General features: G+C 39.6%; 1 protein-coding gene across 1 annotated transcript; it reads left to right on the plus strand.

Annotated features, from left to right (window-relative positions):
* The first annotated feature begins 1,403 nt into the window (after nucleotides 1-1,403).
* Nucleotides 1,404-18,017, plus strand: onecut3a (one cut homeobox 3a). Its single transcript, XM_077226484.1, has 2 exons — nucleotides 1,404-2,490; nucleotides 14,955-18,017. The coding sequence occupies exons 1-2, from the start codon at nucleotides 1,434-1,436 to the stop codon at nucleotides 15,257-15,259; spliced, it is 1,362 nt and encodes a 453-aa protein (XP_077082599.1). The 5' UTR covers nucleotides 1,404-1,433; the 3' UTR covers nucleotides 15,260-18,017.
* The last annotated feature ends 225 nt before the right edge of the window (nucleotides 18,018-18,242 follow it).

Below are 18,242 nucleotides of genomic sequence, written 5' to 3' on the forward strand. Positions count from 1 at the left end.
ACTATTTCGTGGCTTGTCAAGCGACGAAGATCCAAGGAAATTCGACCAAAAAGAAATGTTTTTTTTTTTGGTAGGCTATGTAAATATATCAATGATATATTTAATGACTGCAAATAAATGAGTGGTCCTATATAATAGTCAATGACGATGGGAATTCACCCTTAGCGAGAGAAAACAAATATATTACATTTATTACCCATCCCATTCTGAATGATCAATTTATTGATCAGCGACTGCGGCATTAATAATAGGCGTGAACCGGAAGTGATCATCTGGAGAGAGGAAAAATGTAGACCTGTATATTGTCATATTTCATAAAATGTTAGCAATGTGAGATATTATTTTGAAAATTAAAAAAAGTTAAAATATAAAGGCTATATGCGCTACCTTTTCACTAAGACACTCGTTTTTTTTTTAGTATAAATAGGCCTACATTGCTTAGGCTATAAAACTGCAAATAGCCCATTTGGTTGATAATGAAATTTCTTTGATAATGAACCTTTCAAGCGTTTAACACAACAAATATGATATGATTAACCATGTGATCTCGTGTCGTTCAAAAGGAATTTGACTATCTTATCTTGGGGTTTGGGAAATCCATTAATATTTAACCATTAAGATGTCGCGCACTGGCGCCAAGTTAAGCAACTTTATCTGGAGAAACCGATGAATCATGTCCATAAGGAATCCCCAATAATTCACAACAACACTGCTGGTGCAAAAGTTTGCAGATGTAGCTACCCCACATAAGTGGGGGAAAAACTTGATTTCGGTCTCTTAAAGACAGTGGAGGGACGAATTGTGCGAGTAAGTGAATCACCTAGCAATATTAGGTGTCTCTAGAAAGTATTGATGACGTCAGCCCCAGTCTGAAAACTGTTTGAGTGTGCACCATTTAAAAGGCTTTTGCAACTTGATTAAGTTTCACAAAGATATTTTTACTCGCTAGTTCTTTAGAAAACACATAGCCTATATAGCTCACCGGCTTACAGTGATTCAAACAAATCAGAAACCAATAGGCTGAACAACCTGAATAACGACACATCAAAATTAACTCAAGATCTCTACATAACAAAAATTGGTTCTGGAAAGGAAAAGGGTTTTTTGCTGAATCTAAGAATCACCGAAGAACCTTTATTTTGTGGGTTGCGCGCGCCCGTGCACACACATCTTAATATATTGCGCGGTCACGAGACAGACACTCTCACTCGGTCAGCTTCGACTGTCAGTAGTAAGACGCGCGCCACGGCGATAGATACAAGCGTTTAGACACCAGGCGTACGTACATGTGCGTAGTGAAATGCTGGATTGACTAACACTGAAGATCTCGGGGATCAATGGCGCGCGGCTTTGAGATCGTTTAAAATTTATTGGAAGGGAGAGTGTGAGAGAGAAAGGAAAGAGAGAGAGAGGGGAAACAGTGTCTTTCAACAATGGAACTTACAATGGAAAACATTGGGAATCTGCACGGCGTGTCACACTCCCATCAAACGGGGGACTTGATGAACTCTCCTCACGCGCGACAGTCAACGACCCATAGGAACTTGGTGTCATCGCACGGCAGGTCAGCGATGGTGTCCAGCATGGCCTCGATACTGGACGGTGCCGGGGAGTATCGCACGGACCATTCGCTGTCCGGTCCTCTCCATCCAGCGATGACCATGTCGTGTGATTCAAGCATGAGTCTGAGCAGCACTTACACCACCCTGACGCCGCTGCAGCACCATTTGCCTCCCATATCCAACGTCTCAGAGAAATTTCACCATCATCCGCACCCTCACGCTCATCACCATCCCGCGCACCAGCGTCTCGCCGCCGGGAATGTCAGCGGCAGCTTCACGTTGATGCGGGATGACCGGGGCCTCGCGTCCATGAGCAACCTATACGGCCACTACTCCAAAGATTTGTCCGGGATGGGACAACCTTTATCGCCTCTTTCCAATGGCCTTGGGTCTTTGCACAACTCCCAACAGACTCTGAGCGCGTACGGTCCGAGTGCTCACCTGGGGAACGACAAGATGATTTCCACGGGAGGCTTCGAGTCTCACGCTGCGATGCTCGGCCGGGGCGAGGAGCACCTGGCGCGGGGTTTAGGCGGGCATGGGGCGGGCATCATGTCTTCTCTCAACGGTATCAACCACCACCACCACCACCACAGTCACACGCACTCTCAGGCGAACGGGTCGGTGCTCTCGGACCGGGATAGGCAGGCAGCAGGAGCCGGCGGACAGGGTGGTGGGTCAGGGCAGGTAGAGGAGATCAACACCAAGGAGGTGGCTCAGCGAATAACGGCGGAGTTAAAGAGGTACAGCATTCCACAGGCCATCTTTGCCCAGAGGATCTTGTGTCGCTCTCAAGGAACTCTCTCGGACCTCCTGAGGAATCCCAAACCCTGGAGTAAACTCAAGTCAGGTCGGGAGACGTTCAGACGGATGTGGAAGTGGCTGCAGGAACCCGAGTTCCAGCGCATGTCAGCCCTTAGGCTTGCTGGTGAGTAAAGGTCACTGAAGTTTCCTCGTCCAAAAAAAAAAAAAAAAAAGGAAATCAAAACAGTCACACAAAATCTATATCTATATATATATTACCTTTATTTACTTGCATTATCTTAAATAATGTAATCAATATATTGTGCATGGACCTAATATTCTTTGTTCTTATTGTTTGTGCTTGGTTTCTCACGATTCATCTGAAGGCATCTGTTCCTCTTCAGAAAGATAAAAATACAGACGATATGAATAAAACATTCAACAAACCAGTGTATCCTTAAACGAACTAAAAGTACAGAGGCATCTAAAATGATTCCATTGAATATATTTGCTAACCTGGGCAAATATAGATACATAATATTATTTCAAAATATTAGAATGTTTTTAAATGAAGGTGAAATCAATTAGTGTGTGTAAATTACATACAAGTACACACACTCCATCAGCTGCCTGTTGCAGGTGTTCAGGCTTGTGAAAAGGCAATTGCAGGTCAACACTGAAAGTAAAAACTGATGTTTTTTTTTTTTTAATAATTACTTTTAAATAATTTGGTTCCAATGATTTCAAGACATTAAAAAGCATTAGTTTTGCAGCAACATGTCATCAATAGTTCCTCAGCTTAATTTCTTTTCATAAATATCCCCTTTTCATTTTACTTCAAACTAATAACAAAGTAGACAAATGTGTAATCTCGACCTTAAATGTGCCAACAGGAAATGTATAAAATTAAATAAATAAAAAACTGTGTGTACTGAACATTACCTTTGATAATGGTTGGAATAGAGGCCGCTGACCCGGCAAAACCTATCGCCCCACGTCGTATTTCAGTTGTGGGTTCAATTAACCAGGATATAGTGGCATATTTTAGTTCCAGTCAATGCCCCGTTGAAAAGCACTTAATGGAATGTAAATTGTTCCGCATTTAAAGTTGTTCTGGTAAATAAAGATTTAAACGCTATTCAATTGTCCTCTTAAGTGCCGTTGCTGTTAAAGCTAATTGGGCATCAGATTTTTTTTTCTTCCACACCCTATTAAAAGGGAGTTACCCTAAACGGAAGACGAAGTCTCCACTTCTACAGGTTGTAACTTAAAGGTATGGTAACTCAATGTCTTTGGGGTAAACTTTTGTCTTTAGTTTCACAGGCCCTACACTTTACAATGCGTCCATATTACAACAATCCATACTTTAATTAATTAGGCCTACACGAACACTGTAAAGTGCGATCCATGAAATACTATCCTATATAAATATGCTACATTTTAAATATTATATGTATAAATTATATATTTGAAATAGACTTATACAAACATATGCTTTAAGTGAATTCACGGTTGTCTAGTTTATTGACTATTGCGGAAAAAATGTAATTTGGAACCCCCGGCAATCTTGGAATAAAATAATGCCCTTTATAAAATAAAAGCCCCTTGTACGTTCCGGATCTATAGTAAATTTAGCTCAATGAGGAATTGCTATATATGCAAATGACAAAAGCAAGTGCAATTTAAATGAGCCATTATGCACAGCGCGCATGTAGAAGTTGGGGGGTTGTGTTTCAGAGTCTGGGAATACTCGTTCACTACATCAATCAATACATTCAAATTACTATTCCAAATTCATCACAGTAACAAAAATCAATGCCGTGGCACTGCTTGGCTAATGTGAAAATGCCCGTGTCTGTGGGATCATTTGGTATTGTTCTTCTCGGCCGCTGAAGCGTTGTTTTTTTGTTTTGTTTTTTGACATTGGGCATGGTTCGTGCTATAAAAAACACAACAAAAACCCCCAATAAGAATATTTACTAATATTCAATAAAAACGACAAATATAAGCAGCATATATAGCCTAAGGCATAGGTCGCACGTAATTCTGACAGATATAAGTGCAAACATCAAATACGCAATGCGGAATGTTTAAAGATTGCATTAACAATGAAAACAATTCGTCTCAGCATCTGTGCCGTATTCCACACTCAATCTCAATGTATTTGGCCCAATCAATACAGCGATCAATAAAGATAGCCAGTACATCTATCAATTATACCGGCTCAGCACTCTCTCCCATTGGACTCTGGATTTACCTACTGTTTCGTTAGGAGGATGTATATTTTACTGTGTATCGTATGCAGTCTCTCTTAGTTATAAGGAAATGATAGTACAATATTAAATCCATCTGTATTTATTCGCGATGCATCACCAAGGGAAGATGTCTCCTTTATATAGGTCTATATTTAAACCAAATGTTATTTAAGGCCTATACATTTCTTGCATAGAAACCCTTTCAGAATTATAGCCAACCCACCACCTTGCCCATCTGCTTTTTTAAACCACTTGACAATATGTGTTAAACTATAGTAATTGCTCTCTCGCATGGAACTGAGCGCAATCAATCAATTTAGGATTGGTACAAGTTATATAAACACACACACACACACACACACACACACACACACACACACACACACACACACACACACACACACCTTAACACTTTTTAAGTGGAGTGTTTGCTTTTCATTCAACATCATCATCATCATCACCACTATCCTCCTCATCAAAATGACTTCCAGTCTCGCCTCCAGTTCCCAGCCCACGAGGATGGACGCGATTGATTTAGGATTAGCGAATCGAGGCATTTTCAGGGGAGACGGGGTTTGGCAGGCCAAGAAAATGATCGATGCTGACCTTAATAATTGATAGAGCCAGAAGTGAAAAATGAAGATTCGGTCACCTGTTTGGTAAACAAGTGCATGGAAGCCGTTTTTGAATATGATTAGGCTATTTAAAGGTGTTCGAAAATAATCTTAAATTCCATTAAAATTCCATGACCACGCATCCACACACGGTTGTCAGTAAAAACGGTCTTGGCATAATAGTTAGGGTCTATGCTATAACAAACAGTGAATAGCCTATATCGATTTCAGTTGCTATAGTTTTGCTATTTCAATAGCTTAAGTTGAACTAAATAGGAGAAAATTAACTTCTCCTCCCCCCTTGGCCTACTGTTTCATTCTCATTTTAAAGCTGTTATGGTTTCTCAATTGTGCAGATAATTTAATAACTTTCTGGGGTTTAAATTTCTCACATCTAAGTCCTGTTAAGGTAGCCTATGCCCAATTTGTTTTCTAATGCGAGCTAAACGTTTTCAGTGATATGTGAATCTAAAAATAGTGTGAGTAGTAAATATATAAAAAATAAAATGATAATGACACTTAGGCTATACTGCTGTTTTTTGGTGATAAACTGTCAGATAGGCCCACTGATCCAAGCGAAATGCGCTCGAGAAGCAAACTGTTGCCATGGTAACCACCGTACGCGAACTCTACTTCAATTTAGTGCATTCCACCTTATTTTAAACTATAACTTCTGTGGTTACGCTGCTGAAAAATTTCTAGACGTAGGCTACTTATATATGAAATAATACACTTAAGTTTTTTGTATTATTTGCAAACAACGTGAATATGCGCATATTGGCTAGAGACGTTCGTGTTATTGCAACTATGTTCCAATTGATATGTCCACATATGACAGATGTTTATTCGGATTTACATCGTGATATTACAATACAACCGTATTTGCTTTTTTTTTTTTTTAATCTGTAAAGGCCATTATGGCAGACAACACATCTTATGTAGGCCAATGAGTTTTTAACCAGCTCCTTACTCCTGTTCTGTAAAATAACTGAAGACAGAGTAACAGATGTACGCGCCACCATAATATGTAACATTGTTGCTGTATAATGGGTGCAGTAGCTATCTCCGCGAGCTTAGATTTTCATGATCAATCTCTGTGCTCGCCCGCCAAAATGGATCGATAGGAGAGAGTGACCTTTAAATCAAATTGCTAAGAGACCGTGCCGCCTAGGAGGAGAGCATCAAAGGGTTAAATTGCATTGCGTCACCACTAAATTTTACCAAGGGGGGATAATTTTGATCATAGCTAATATTACAGAACAACGCCTCCAAATAGTTTGAGTCACGCACAGAGCACTTGGGCATGTAAATATACTTCACTTTCTGCCGTATTTCTAAGCATATTATACTGACCTGAAAGCTATAGTTTTGCCATATGCACAATGTACTTTTCCGACAGTCCCTGTTTTTTTCTTCTTCTTTACATCAATCCAAAGAACTTGTGCAAATCTTGGCCGTGCAATATAATTTAAAGGGAGTGATAAAATTGTACATTTACAATTTGCCATAAAGCATGCTAATTGCTAATGGAAAATATAGGCTATAAGAAAATTCCAATGGGCATTTAATGCTTAGATATTTTTTTTATAAATATATATGTGCATTTTACAATGGATGCACAGCCTTTTATTGTCAAAACAAAATGTAAATTTTAAAACTAGCCAATGTGGTCAGGTTTAAAACCACATGTTCCCTCCTGAGGCTGAGAGACTGGCTGGTTTCTGACACATCTTGAGGCATCAGGGGCCATTTAACAGAGCAGTGACTCTATTGGTGTGCTGTTACATCATTTACAGACACATTGAGCCCACAGCCTGCTAAATTAGTCAATCAAACCATCTTGTAAAAGCTGTGAAACCCCGAGCCCAACAATGTTTAGTGGCCCAACACCGTTGAGAGTATCAGTTGGTCGGCATTTAGAAATATTCTGTCTTACAAATAAAGACGTGATAATGATCCTTTAGGTTCAGAAAAAAGGAACGTCTTCTTAGAATACCCCTTCAATAACATGGTTCTTTGGAGATTAAAAGATTATGTTCTTGATGCGACATTGGTTTTCCAGATCGGATCGACAGTACAAAGAAAAAAGCTAGAAAATGTTATTCTAGCATCAGGCTATAAACCTCTTTTTGGTTTTGACTGAAATCTTTTTTTTAAAGAGAGTGCAATTGTACGTGTTCAAAGACAGCTTGAGCCCACACAAGAAATGAAACCTATTGATTAATCCTGTGGTATTTTCAGAGGTTTTAAATGTTCTTTCAAGACTTTGTGCAGGGTGTTTGGCCCCTCAACCATTCAGACATCTTAAACTCACTTCACTGTAATTGTAGGTCAAGCAGTCTTAACAACCAAACCCATTCCAATGTGTCAATATGCCTATAGAACGGATGTTTGGCTGAACAGTTTTATTAGACCGTTCAATTATTGATCTCACCACAATAGTCATGTGTTAGGATCACGTCAACATTAAGCAATGCTTGGTTCTTAAGAGAAATAAAGTACCTGCTCTTACAGTAGTTAGACCACATGTTTGGCCCTTTACCTCGCGCACTACCATCCTCCAAGGCTAACTCAGCAGAATCAGCCCCTGTCAAAACATCGACCTTTGAGACGATTAGCACCAAGTCACGCTGATAAAAACGGCAGACATTCAATAAATCAAATAAGAGAAAAAGATAAAAATCAATCCATGATAAGTCCTAAAGGTAGCCTACCAGCGAGTTGTTTAAGAGGTGAGAGACTTTTAAAAGTCACATGCTTGTTTAGTCACCTGATAGAGAGAGCGGCTGGAAAAAGGTGTAACCTTATTAGTAAAGTTTTAGAGAGACAACTAGCCTCACTTCACAGCATACTAACCCCACATATTAGCTGTTCATTCATCCGAACCCAGGCACCCCCAACAGATTATTCATTATGAATTCTGATTTACACGCACTGATGTTAAATATATTTACACAGCACAGAGGCATACTCATGCAAAACACATCACTGTTTTTCTACAGCGGAATAGTTGCTGATGATAACAATTCATGTTCATACAAGGGCAATATCATGACACACTGACTTTTTAAACACTGTTGGATAGGCCTCTATGGGAGCCACTCCGCTCCCAATTTCAGCTCAGCCGCACTCTATGCATCGATCCTAGGCAGACTGGTCGGCTGAGCGGCGCGGCCAGTCATCGATCCCTGCACTCCCTCAGTCCTCCCACTTGAAATCCAAGAGAGCGCGCATACACCTCCAGCTTTCACAGGAGACACCATTTATTTATATATTTATACTTTGTGAAGTCAAGAATCCTCAGACTGAACCCTTGGAGTTTGTTTACTATAGCTCCAATTAGCTGCTGCTGATGAAACTAGGTTTAACCCTCAAAGACAAGAACCTGCCATGGGCCGTTAAAGCTAAATGTAGTCCTATACTTCAAACATAAATGACTGCCTTTATGAGTGGTACATTGTTTGACCCATACATTTCGCTGTACCTTCAAAGGCACACACTGTATTCTGCAACATCAATAATTTATCATATTTTGGCAACAATTCATATCATAAGCTTTGAACACATAAGACATCTAAACCATCTGAAATGCTGGACATAGATTGCTGGTTTAGACAATATATACTGCTATAGTTTATAAAGCTTATATAGATATTGTGCGCCAGAGAAACAAGCGCACAGCCATCTTTAGAGTTTTGTGTTTGAACTTCCATTTTTGCGGTAGCTCTGAATATTTATGTGGCATCGCTGACGAAGAGTAATTACTTGGTGAAGTGGATTTACCGTACTTACCGTAAGCATTGTAATGTTTGAAGACATTATGGCTAGTTGGCTAGTTGCTGAAGTGCCAACTAGCCTCTCCCTATGGAGGATCCCTATACCACTCTACAGATAAAGCGTTGTGGAATTTTTCGGTTCGCGTACCTACCCGAAGTGATAAGATAAAATAGAATTCTGCATAAAAATTTATAGACAAGACAAGTAATTTGTTTAGGCATGGTTTGTAAGGAATTACAAACCTGCGCACATATATTCAAACGCACATAACTATAGAATCAATTCTTAATGCGCATGTGAACGCCATCAGCGTCTATCACAGGTTCACGTTTAAAGTCTGTTTAGAGAGAACGGTGTCGTCTTAGCGGCCCCGAATTTAATAACAAATGATCATTTAGACGGAAGTGAATCAATCAAAACTAACTTTAGCTGGAAAAAACATTTTTCAAGAACCACTATAAAACCAAACCAATCTCTGTTACCTTAAATTATATGTTTATCTCTGTAAAGCTGCTTTGAAACAATCTACATTGTTAAAAGCGCTATATAAATGAGGATGACTTGACTTGACATTATGACAAATGTCAGAAGACCGGGAAGATTTTAAAACAAGCGGTTCATTCATAAAACCGGAAGACAGAACACAACAAATACAGAGCTGAAAAGGGGCGAAGCTAAACTCTATAGAGAATGTGAAGTTTTGGGTAACTGGCCTGTTTAGACACCATATTAAGAGAATTGCACTGCTAGCGAGTTTGAGGCAGTGTTTTGATTTTCTGTAGGTCATTCATGGTGCATTGAGAATTGCCATTGTAACTCTGATAACCGTTCAGGGAGAAAACTGGACAAGTTAATACTCTCTGATGAGAAGACGCCGGATAACAAATCTATTAATAATGTCACTGATTAAAACCACTGCCTATCTCTCAATACAATAATCACATTGCTGAGTGTTTTTGAAAGTTTTATATTTTGTTTGGTTTAACATTACCTTTGTGATTTACTTTGACATTTTGTTGGCTTGTGAATTAGCGGAACTTGCACACAGCCACTACAAAACTGGAGAGGCTGCTCACTGCAGAGCCATGGGTGGAGCGTGAAGTCCAGCTCCCCCTCTCCGAATGTAATTCGGGCATAATGGTTGAAGTGTGAAGGTCTGACCACACCCTAACCCTACCTATGACTCCATCCCTCCACCCATTAGATCCACAGAGGTGGAGCTGGAATATAGGTCAAGCTGAACCCATGACGTCCAGAGAGGTGGAGCTGGATGTCATCTGGCATTTGACATTGTGAACGGAACACGGTGTGACTTAGCTTCACATTTTTGCCCCATGACGTTTTGTGTGAGTAAATTCTGTTAAACTGTAAACAATCAGCAAAAGGTTCGCTCTATGAACGTGAACACAACGAGCATTTTCAAAAACTGGGTAAAATGAGATGACATTCTACTCACCTTTCAACCATCGAACATTAAAATTACATTGAAAAGTGTAAAAGCATTAACAAATTTCGACCACAGCCCCCCGATAATTACATATCACTGTAGTAATAGGCCTTTGTCTGTATTTTGTAACACACTGCCTTAATAAAAAATGTTCTTTAGCTGGAACATTGAGTGATAATGATTCAAAGTGATTTCCGTCATTGAAGTAGCCTATTTTATTTACCTGCTTTAGAAACATTCCAAACACTGCTAATGGATTAGAAGTGAAAATGGGAGACAATTTTATTTTAAAGCATCTGTGTGAAAACAAACCTGGAAAGAGACATGAGGATTTGGGGAGGAAAAAAACCCAAGAGATTCTTAGTGCATTCCAGTGAATAATTAATGGGATATATGGTAAATTAAATCGAAAGAGCATACTATAAATGCACAGTAGGCCTACGCTTTTTTCTTTTTTTTCATATTGTGACAGCAAAATAAGAAAATAATCAGGAGGGAAAGAATGCAGTGACTAAAAAGAGCTCTTGACAGATAGCCTATTCTTGTCATAGCTTACCACGTCACAATAAAATAACAAGCATTATGTTATTCTCTTGAAGTCTGAACATGAGAACATTCAGTCATACTGACAGATGAAGATTATTTGTAGCACAACGCTTTTGATTTTAAATTATTTGTTTTAGTCTTTTAGAGTTGAACTTACCCAAACCGAAAGTTCTATACATTATCTAAAACTCCTTAAGGAAAAGGTGGATAGCTTTCAACTACACTTCAAAAAAAAAAAAAAAAAGTTCACCACAGAGGTTACCATAGCAACAGAACGCTAATCGAACGCTTTCATTCGCATAATATCGTACATTATGTCGACCAACATAAGAAAGCCTACTGTCATAATTACGTTGTATATTTACATAACCACGAATAAAAAAAATTTTAAAACAAGTTTAAAGCCAGTTTACGGGAACCTCCACAGATTGCTCTCAGAAAATGTTATTTGCGATAATGTCAATAGGCTATAACTAACCGACTTTAACAGGTTGAGCTGTTATTTCAAATTACCTAAATATTAGCATACTGATCTTTCCTTATTGCATTACACTAAATTTAGTCGAGTATTTAGAGAGAGCCTTGAGCACAATCTTGTTTACAAGAAGAGCTTACCAATTAGACTAACACAAAACTATTCTAGCAGACAAAAAAAAAAAAAACTCTAAGCTCCCATATTTCCGACTGTGGACTTCTTCTTTTTTTTTTTTGACAAACACTCAGATACGTCTATTTTAGACTGAATGTGCAGCCTAAAGTTTAGGCCTAAAAGTTTTCAAAAATGCTTTTGAAAACAAACATTACAACCCACTGACACAGGCTAGCCTAGCCTACTACAAGCATAAAAAAGATCCAAGAAAGTTGAGGAATGGTTAATCTAAGTGCTCTCATTAAAAAACAAAACATTTGTAGCCTATAAAGGCTATAATCGAATAGCTTAAGCTTAACCCTCATTTATAAAGAAAAAAAAAAAGAAAGAAGAAGCGTTTTAAAGACATAAAGACATATTTGCGGTTAATACGGAGCTACCTGAGCCTACCTGAGATTGGCCAATGTCCCACATCGAGACTAATTCTCACTATCATAGGCCATACATAACTGTACGCTTTCAGCTGTGATTTTTTAGTTATTATACTGAATCATAGGCCTACTGGAGTGTGTCCCCGTTTGTCATTCCACACCACACAGCACGCAGCGCTATTAAACTGGTATTATTTCGAATTTAGACTCAGCGCCCCATTGGTACAAGACAGGCATAGCCTACCGTAGTTTCTGGCTCATTACCAGAACAATTTTCATGGAACTATAATTAATTAAATGAAATGAATTCCAAAAACGAATTATTTACGGATGTATCGATCGGTATTGAACACCACAGGCCAACCCCGCTATCATTGTGTTGCAAGGCATGCACGTCAGAAACACTGCTGGAGAACACAGTCGTTGAAACGTATTTTTAGCATCTTAGATATGTCAGAATTAACATCTTAAGGGTCATTTCACGAAATGGGTGAGAATTTCAAGTAGCCTAAAAAAATGAAAAGCTGAAGTCAACATTAGCTGTTATTCGCAAAATTCTTACTAGCCTAGTCCACTTGTCATATTGTACAGTTAACCAATGATTATTTAAAAATGGGTATCTGTAGAAACATAAGCATCAAATTATCTTTCTGAACACATGTGTCATGACCTTGAGTAGGCCTACATACTGTTAAATTGTCAACCCTGTTACATTTAATTTAGGCTACATTTAACTTGAGAAGGCACAAAGCAACTTAATATTTAAATGCATTTTTTGTACGACAGAATGATCAAAGCATTAAAATACATTAAAAATCTAACTTTCAAAACGCGAACGCACCCCATTTTTGTGGTTATTTTGCGTAATTAACTCAAATAACAACTGTAAAATAGGCGAATCATGTTATAATCATAAGCAGCAGAACAAGGTTATTCCAGTTGCATATCGTGATCATTTGGAATCTTTCACAAATATCACCTAGGATGCTAAAAGAAATAAAGAAAGAAAGAAAGAAAGAAAGAAAGAAAGAAAGAAAGACAGAAAGAAAGAAAGAAAGAAAGAAAGAAAGAAAGAAAGAAAGAAAGACTACAGTGTGGTTTTGTTTAGAATTTGTGAGATCTCTCATCAAACGTGGTAATAAGCGAGTCAAAAATCCCCTCCGAATGCTTCTATTCACTCTTTGTCACTCATTGGCTTTTTTCTGTACAATATATTTGTGGTTCTGTCCCACACTCTGCTCACTGTAGCTCTAAAGTCTGCAGCTATCGATTTTTTCCTTTTCTACGCCGCGCTTGGTTCAGTAATCAGGGCCCCCTTCCCAACCGATCGATCAATATTGATTACAAAATCTTACGCCTGTAAACCGTTTACACCAGGGAATACGGCAGCGACACCTGCTGGTTGACTCGAGTAATAATACCGAACACAGCCTGCTCGGTTTGTTGAAATTCTGAGGGGATATATAAACGTGTGTTGGAGAACTGACAACCACTGTCAAAAGGCAAATGACTTTAAAAAACAAACGACTCCAGTAAATCTTGCTGAAAGCCAAGGTCGTCTACGTCAGATACGCTGTAACGCTGATGTCTACTTTTTCAGGCGAACACTACAGACGACTAATCTAACAATTTAAAAAGGTTTATAGCTTCATCATTCACTTCAGACTCGGCGCTTCGAGACACCTTTATGCGATAGGAGCAATGTTACGCGCAAACAAATATTATAGGCAGGTTAGTACCATCGACATTTAAATGGTACACTTGCAAGTGCTACAATGCATTTAATAGGGTGCGCGCGCGCGTGTGTAAACGCAGAGTGGCTGATATAGAATCTGAATATGATGGATGCGGTCCAGGCAGTTAGACGCCTGTAGTAAACAGATTTGACTGCGAGAGGTGACTTGATCAATGGGCCTCAGCTCAGTGTAATTAGATACATGGCACCACAGTTTGGCTCCAGTCACTCCACAAATGCACACAAGATAGATAAAATCCGAGTAAGACGCAAAGAGCTGCTGCTTTTATAGGTGACTGAGGTAATAAATGAATGATCCATTCACAAATAATGCTGAGAGAAGCAAAAGGTCTGTGAGTGAATTAGAAAACAACACAAAAAAAATGTAAAAAGGCTATAATTTAAAAAAAAAAATGTAAAAAAAAAAATATGTTACATAACATAATTTTCATCAACTGCTAAAAATGCCACCGGATCATCTTTTCACACAATATCCTTGCAAGCTGTGCAAACGAACTAAAACATTTCTTTGGTACAACACTCGCAATGTTTATTGCCCTCAAGTAGGCCTAGGCAGCGAGAATCTCTCTCTGTGTGTGTTGCCAGGACAGAAACGTACAGGAAGGTAGTGTGAGTTAAAGGCAGTTTGAAAATACCCTGCCTCTCTTAGGTCTGTGCCCTCCAGTGGCCTCTGTTTGAAGTCGCAGACTACAGACCTGCTGGAGGGGCGTTCAGAACGAAGTCTCTGTGGACGACCCCACCTCCAAAAACAGACACATACACACTAAAATAGGATGAGTCAATATCCCCCTTGCGTCTTTCTTTCTTTCTTTCTTTCCTTATTTCGCTCTTTCTTTCCATCTTTCTCTCACACACAAAGACCCCTACTTCTGTATACCAGTCACTCGCTCTCCTACTGTGAGCCCAAACTGCATTAATATTGAATCAAACAGCAGTGTCTCCAACGACCAGGCTGAGGTGCTCACCGCTGGCCTGCTCTGTCTGCTCTCTTTAAAGGGATGATTTTTGACCTCCGGGGAGATAGAATGGATTTGTCTTAAATCACTATTAATCCACAGCCAAACAGGAGAGTCTGAACATTTTCGACTTCCTGCAAAGCTGTTCATCTGAGGAATTTGCTCTGAAATAGGGCATTTCAATATGTAGAGCAAACATGAGGCTAATGAATTTTTTTTTTCTTTGTCTACTTCCCTCTCCCTGAACTTTTCTTATTCGTCCTCCTGATCCCCACAGCCTGCAAGCGCAAGGAACAAGAGCAGCACAAGGAACGCAATATGACACCCAAGAAGCAGCGCTTGGTCTTCACCGATCTGCAGCGCCGTACGCTTATCGCCATTTTCAAGGAGAACAAGAGGCCCTCGAAAGAAATGCAGGTGACCATCTCGCAGCAGCTGGGCCTGGAACTCAGCACCGTCAGCAACTTCTTCATGAACGCGCGTCGCCGCTGCGTCGATCGCTGGCATGAGGAACACCATCACGGTCATGTAGCCAGCCCAGGCCAGCCGGGCACCTCCGCCACCACCTTCTCCAAGGCTTAAATCGAAACCCCTTTCCCCCCCTGGGTGGCTAAGACTGGATTTTCATTCCGACCTCACATAGTCACCCTTTGCGTGCCAATCAATCCCACTGCTGCCAAAAAAAATGGCAACGTTTCATGTAAATGCAACCTTTTACTTCTTTGGGACTGTTATTAAATCAAGTCAAACATCTCCACATGGAAAAGCACCACATCATTCTTGCATAAACCGCAAAAAAGTGAGCATTCTTCGTGCATTTGGGGAGCACTTTCATAGCTCACAGCACAGACGGCTTGTTACTCAAGCGAGGTTGTCAAAGAAAGCCACCAACTGCATCATCACTCTCAGGCCCATGGCGGCACAATTCCCTAATGGCCAGTTGTTTCTCGGAGGCTCTCAGATCATATGCTAAGCTAATGAATTGAGAGACTAATCGATACAGACAGAAAAGCGAAGGACGTCGACCTCTACTGAAGGTGAAGCTCCCGCAACAAGGACTCGCGCGGTCACCCAGCACGGCTCTCCATATGGTTTATTTTGCACAGATGGAAATGGAGGGGTGCCTGGGCTGCGACGTTTCACTGCACTTGAGGTTAATGCATGTTCACAATTCAAACTGTCCGTAATGCAACAAGCGAATCAGTTGAGAACTGTCCTCAAGTCTGGAGACACAATACTGGACCATTTTCAGCAATGGTGCACCCTTTCTGATCTCGAAGAACTGCGACCTATGACATTTCAACTATGAATAGAATATTTTTCATTCTGTATAGAGATACACGATAGGCCAAAGGTCAAGACAGGTACAGCCAAAACACAACGAGAGGCACATTTTAAACGCATATGGAAATATTTGTTACAAAATGGTACATTCACACACAACTGAAATCTTACTGACAAATCAAATGTTATGTTTATCCTGCAAAGTGGACAAGGGGTAAACACAGTCCAAAAGGTTACATAAAATCTAGTGCCAATAATGTTTGCCTTAATATAAAAGTTCACATACCCTCAGCCAGAGTCCACACCTGAACCGGCATTATGTGCCATAGCAACCAACAATCATCTTTTAAAAAGAATCAGAATCTTTTTTTTTTTAAACAAAAATTATGAAAATAATGAATGCTTTAAATCATTCAGTACATCTGATCTGTGATAAAACCAACTGAAAAGGTAGAAATATCTTTACAGCAACATAACAGAAACAGAAATCTTTAACCCCTAATCCCCTATTTTCCCCACTTACTTTCTCTTCATAATATTAAAGCGGGTAATTGGTACAAAATATTTCTATTTCTTATCAAACTTGTAATCCATGTATACGTAAGGCATTGATCATTTGAAAATTAAAATAAAAAGGAAAAAAAAAAGACTTTCTAAAAGAATAACCAATCTTCGGAGGACTGCGGCTGGACATCTCTGCATTGCATGTGAACTACCACAGGTCATAACGGAAGGAACTTTCACTGACCATGAAAGAGACATTTCTCTCTCTTGGCTCTGTTGAAGAGCACACAAAACAGAAACAAGAATTCCACCCGAAATTCCTCCGTAAAACCTTGAAAACCCCTGCCAAAATGGGTGCGAAACAAGGGCACAACCTTACCTCCGTGGGGAGATGTTCAAAATCGAAGAGGAGTTTTTTTTAGTGTCTTTGAGTGCAACAGTAGCATTTCTGGAAATGTTGCAGGACTTGCTGAACAGATAAAAGTTGGCACTGTTAATGCAAAAATGCTCTGAGCATTGGAGTTATAAGCAAGCCCAGATGGAATCTGCAGAACTGCGGTGGAAAAATCAGTGGAATTCCGTGGAATGAATTCAAACATGGTGCAATGTGTAGCTAAAAGCATAATAAAATTAGCTAAAATATTTCATAATTAATATTCAAGGAACAGCAGAATTCTGTGAATGACTGACATTCAAATTCTGTGGAAAACTGCAGAAATCCTATCACTTAATTATATACGCAGATTCCATGTGGGCCTGGTTATGAGCATTAATAGAGCAGATTTGTGCTACACAAATCAGCGGGCATCTATATGTACATTACCTGATAAAACTGACCTTTTGTTTGTAGTGAGAACCAGTGTGGCTACCTCACTGAGCTGGGTGGTTTGTGAAACAGCCACTGATACCAAAGATTCTTTGACCTGCCAATCCTGTGCTGCCAAAGGGAGGAATACACACAAATACCAAAACCCCAATAGCATAACCAGAGCTGTTACAGGTGCAAACAAACAGACAAATGGATTTTCACACATAAGATGACATATATATACTCTTACAGTGCAGTCAGACTGCATAGCACCACACTGAGGGATGCGGCTGCTATGCAGATTGAGTTGAGTGCCTTTTTCCTTCAACAACGGGTGGGACTGCTCTGGAACACACACACAACACACACACACACACACACACACACACTTTGTGTCAGTTCACACACAGAACGCGTTTTTTTTTTAGTTCCATTTCGCCTGTTTTTAATAGTTTTTCTGTGAAAACCTGCGCTACACTAACGTTTTTGACCGTTTCGCGGCTTTTCAATTTCTCTCGCGCGGGACGCCGCGATATAAAGGCGCCGCCTCGAGTTTAAAAACATCGTGTGGCATTTTCCATGAACGTTGTCTGGCGTTTTTTTTTTTTTTTAGCAAGAACACGTGAACAGCACCTTGCACAATTACTCGAACATACAAATGTACACTACTTAGGCATAGAGATATTGAAGCACAGGGTGATTTTTACATTAGTTTTACATAAACTGCTGTTTAAGTACTTTATAATGCCAATTTTATTTATTGTTTCAATAATTATTTATTGGTTCAATATCACTTAACTGAAATTATTTGCCCTGCAAAATTGCCCAGGTTTTTTTCACATTAGGCTAGTTTCTTTATTTTATTTGCACTGTTGGATAGGCCCTATACTCGCAAAATATCTTTTCAATATTATCATTGTATTTCTGATGTCATACATCCTGATGTCACTCAAAATGCCTGAGTACTGT

Source organism: Siphateles boraxobius, unplaced genomic scaffold (genome assembly GCF_051911475.1).
Source record: "Siphateles boraxobius isolate OS27281-9 unplaced genomic scaffold, OSU_SipBor_1 13, whole genome shotgun sequence".
In the NCBI taxonomy this organism is placed as follows: domain Eukaryota; kingdom Metazoa; phylum Chordata; class Actinopteri; order Cypriniformes; family Leuciscidae; genus Siphateles; species Siphateles boraxobius.

Bases quoted from the DNA above. Each gene is read 5' to 3' on its own strand.
- onecut3a (XM_077226484.1), top strand. From the start codon at position 1,434: ATGGAACTTACAATGGAAAACATTGGGAATCTGCACGGCGTGTCACAC. The intron at 2,491-14,954 runs GTGAGTAAAGGT...TGATCCCCACAG, and splicing joins GTCAGCCCTTAGGCTTGCTG to CCTGCAAGCGCAAGGAACAA.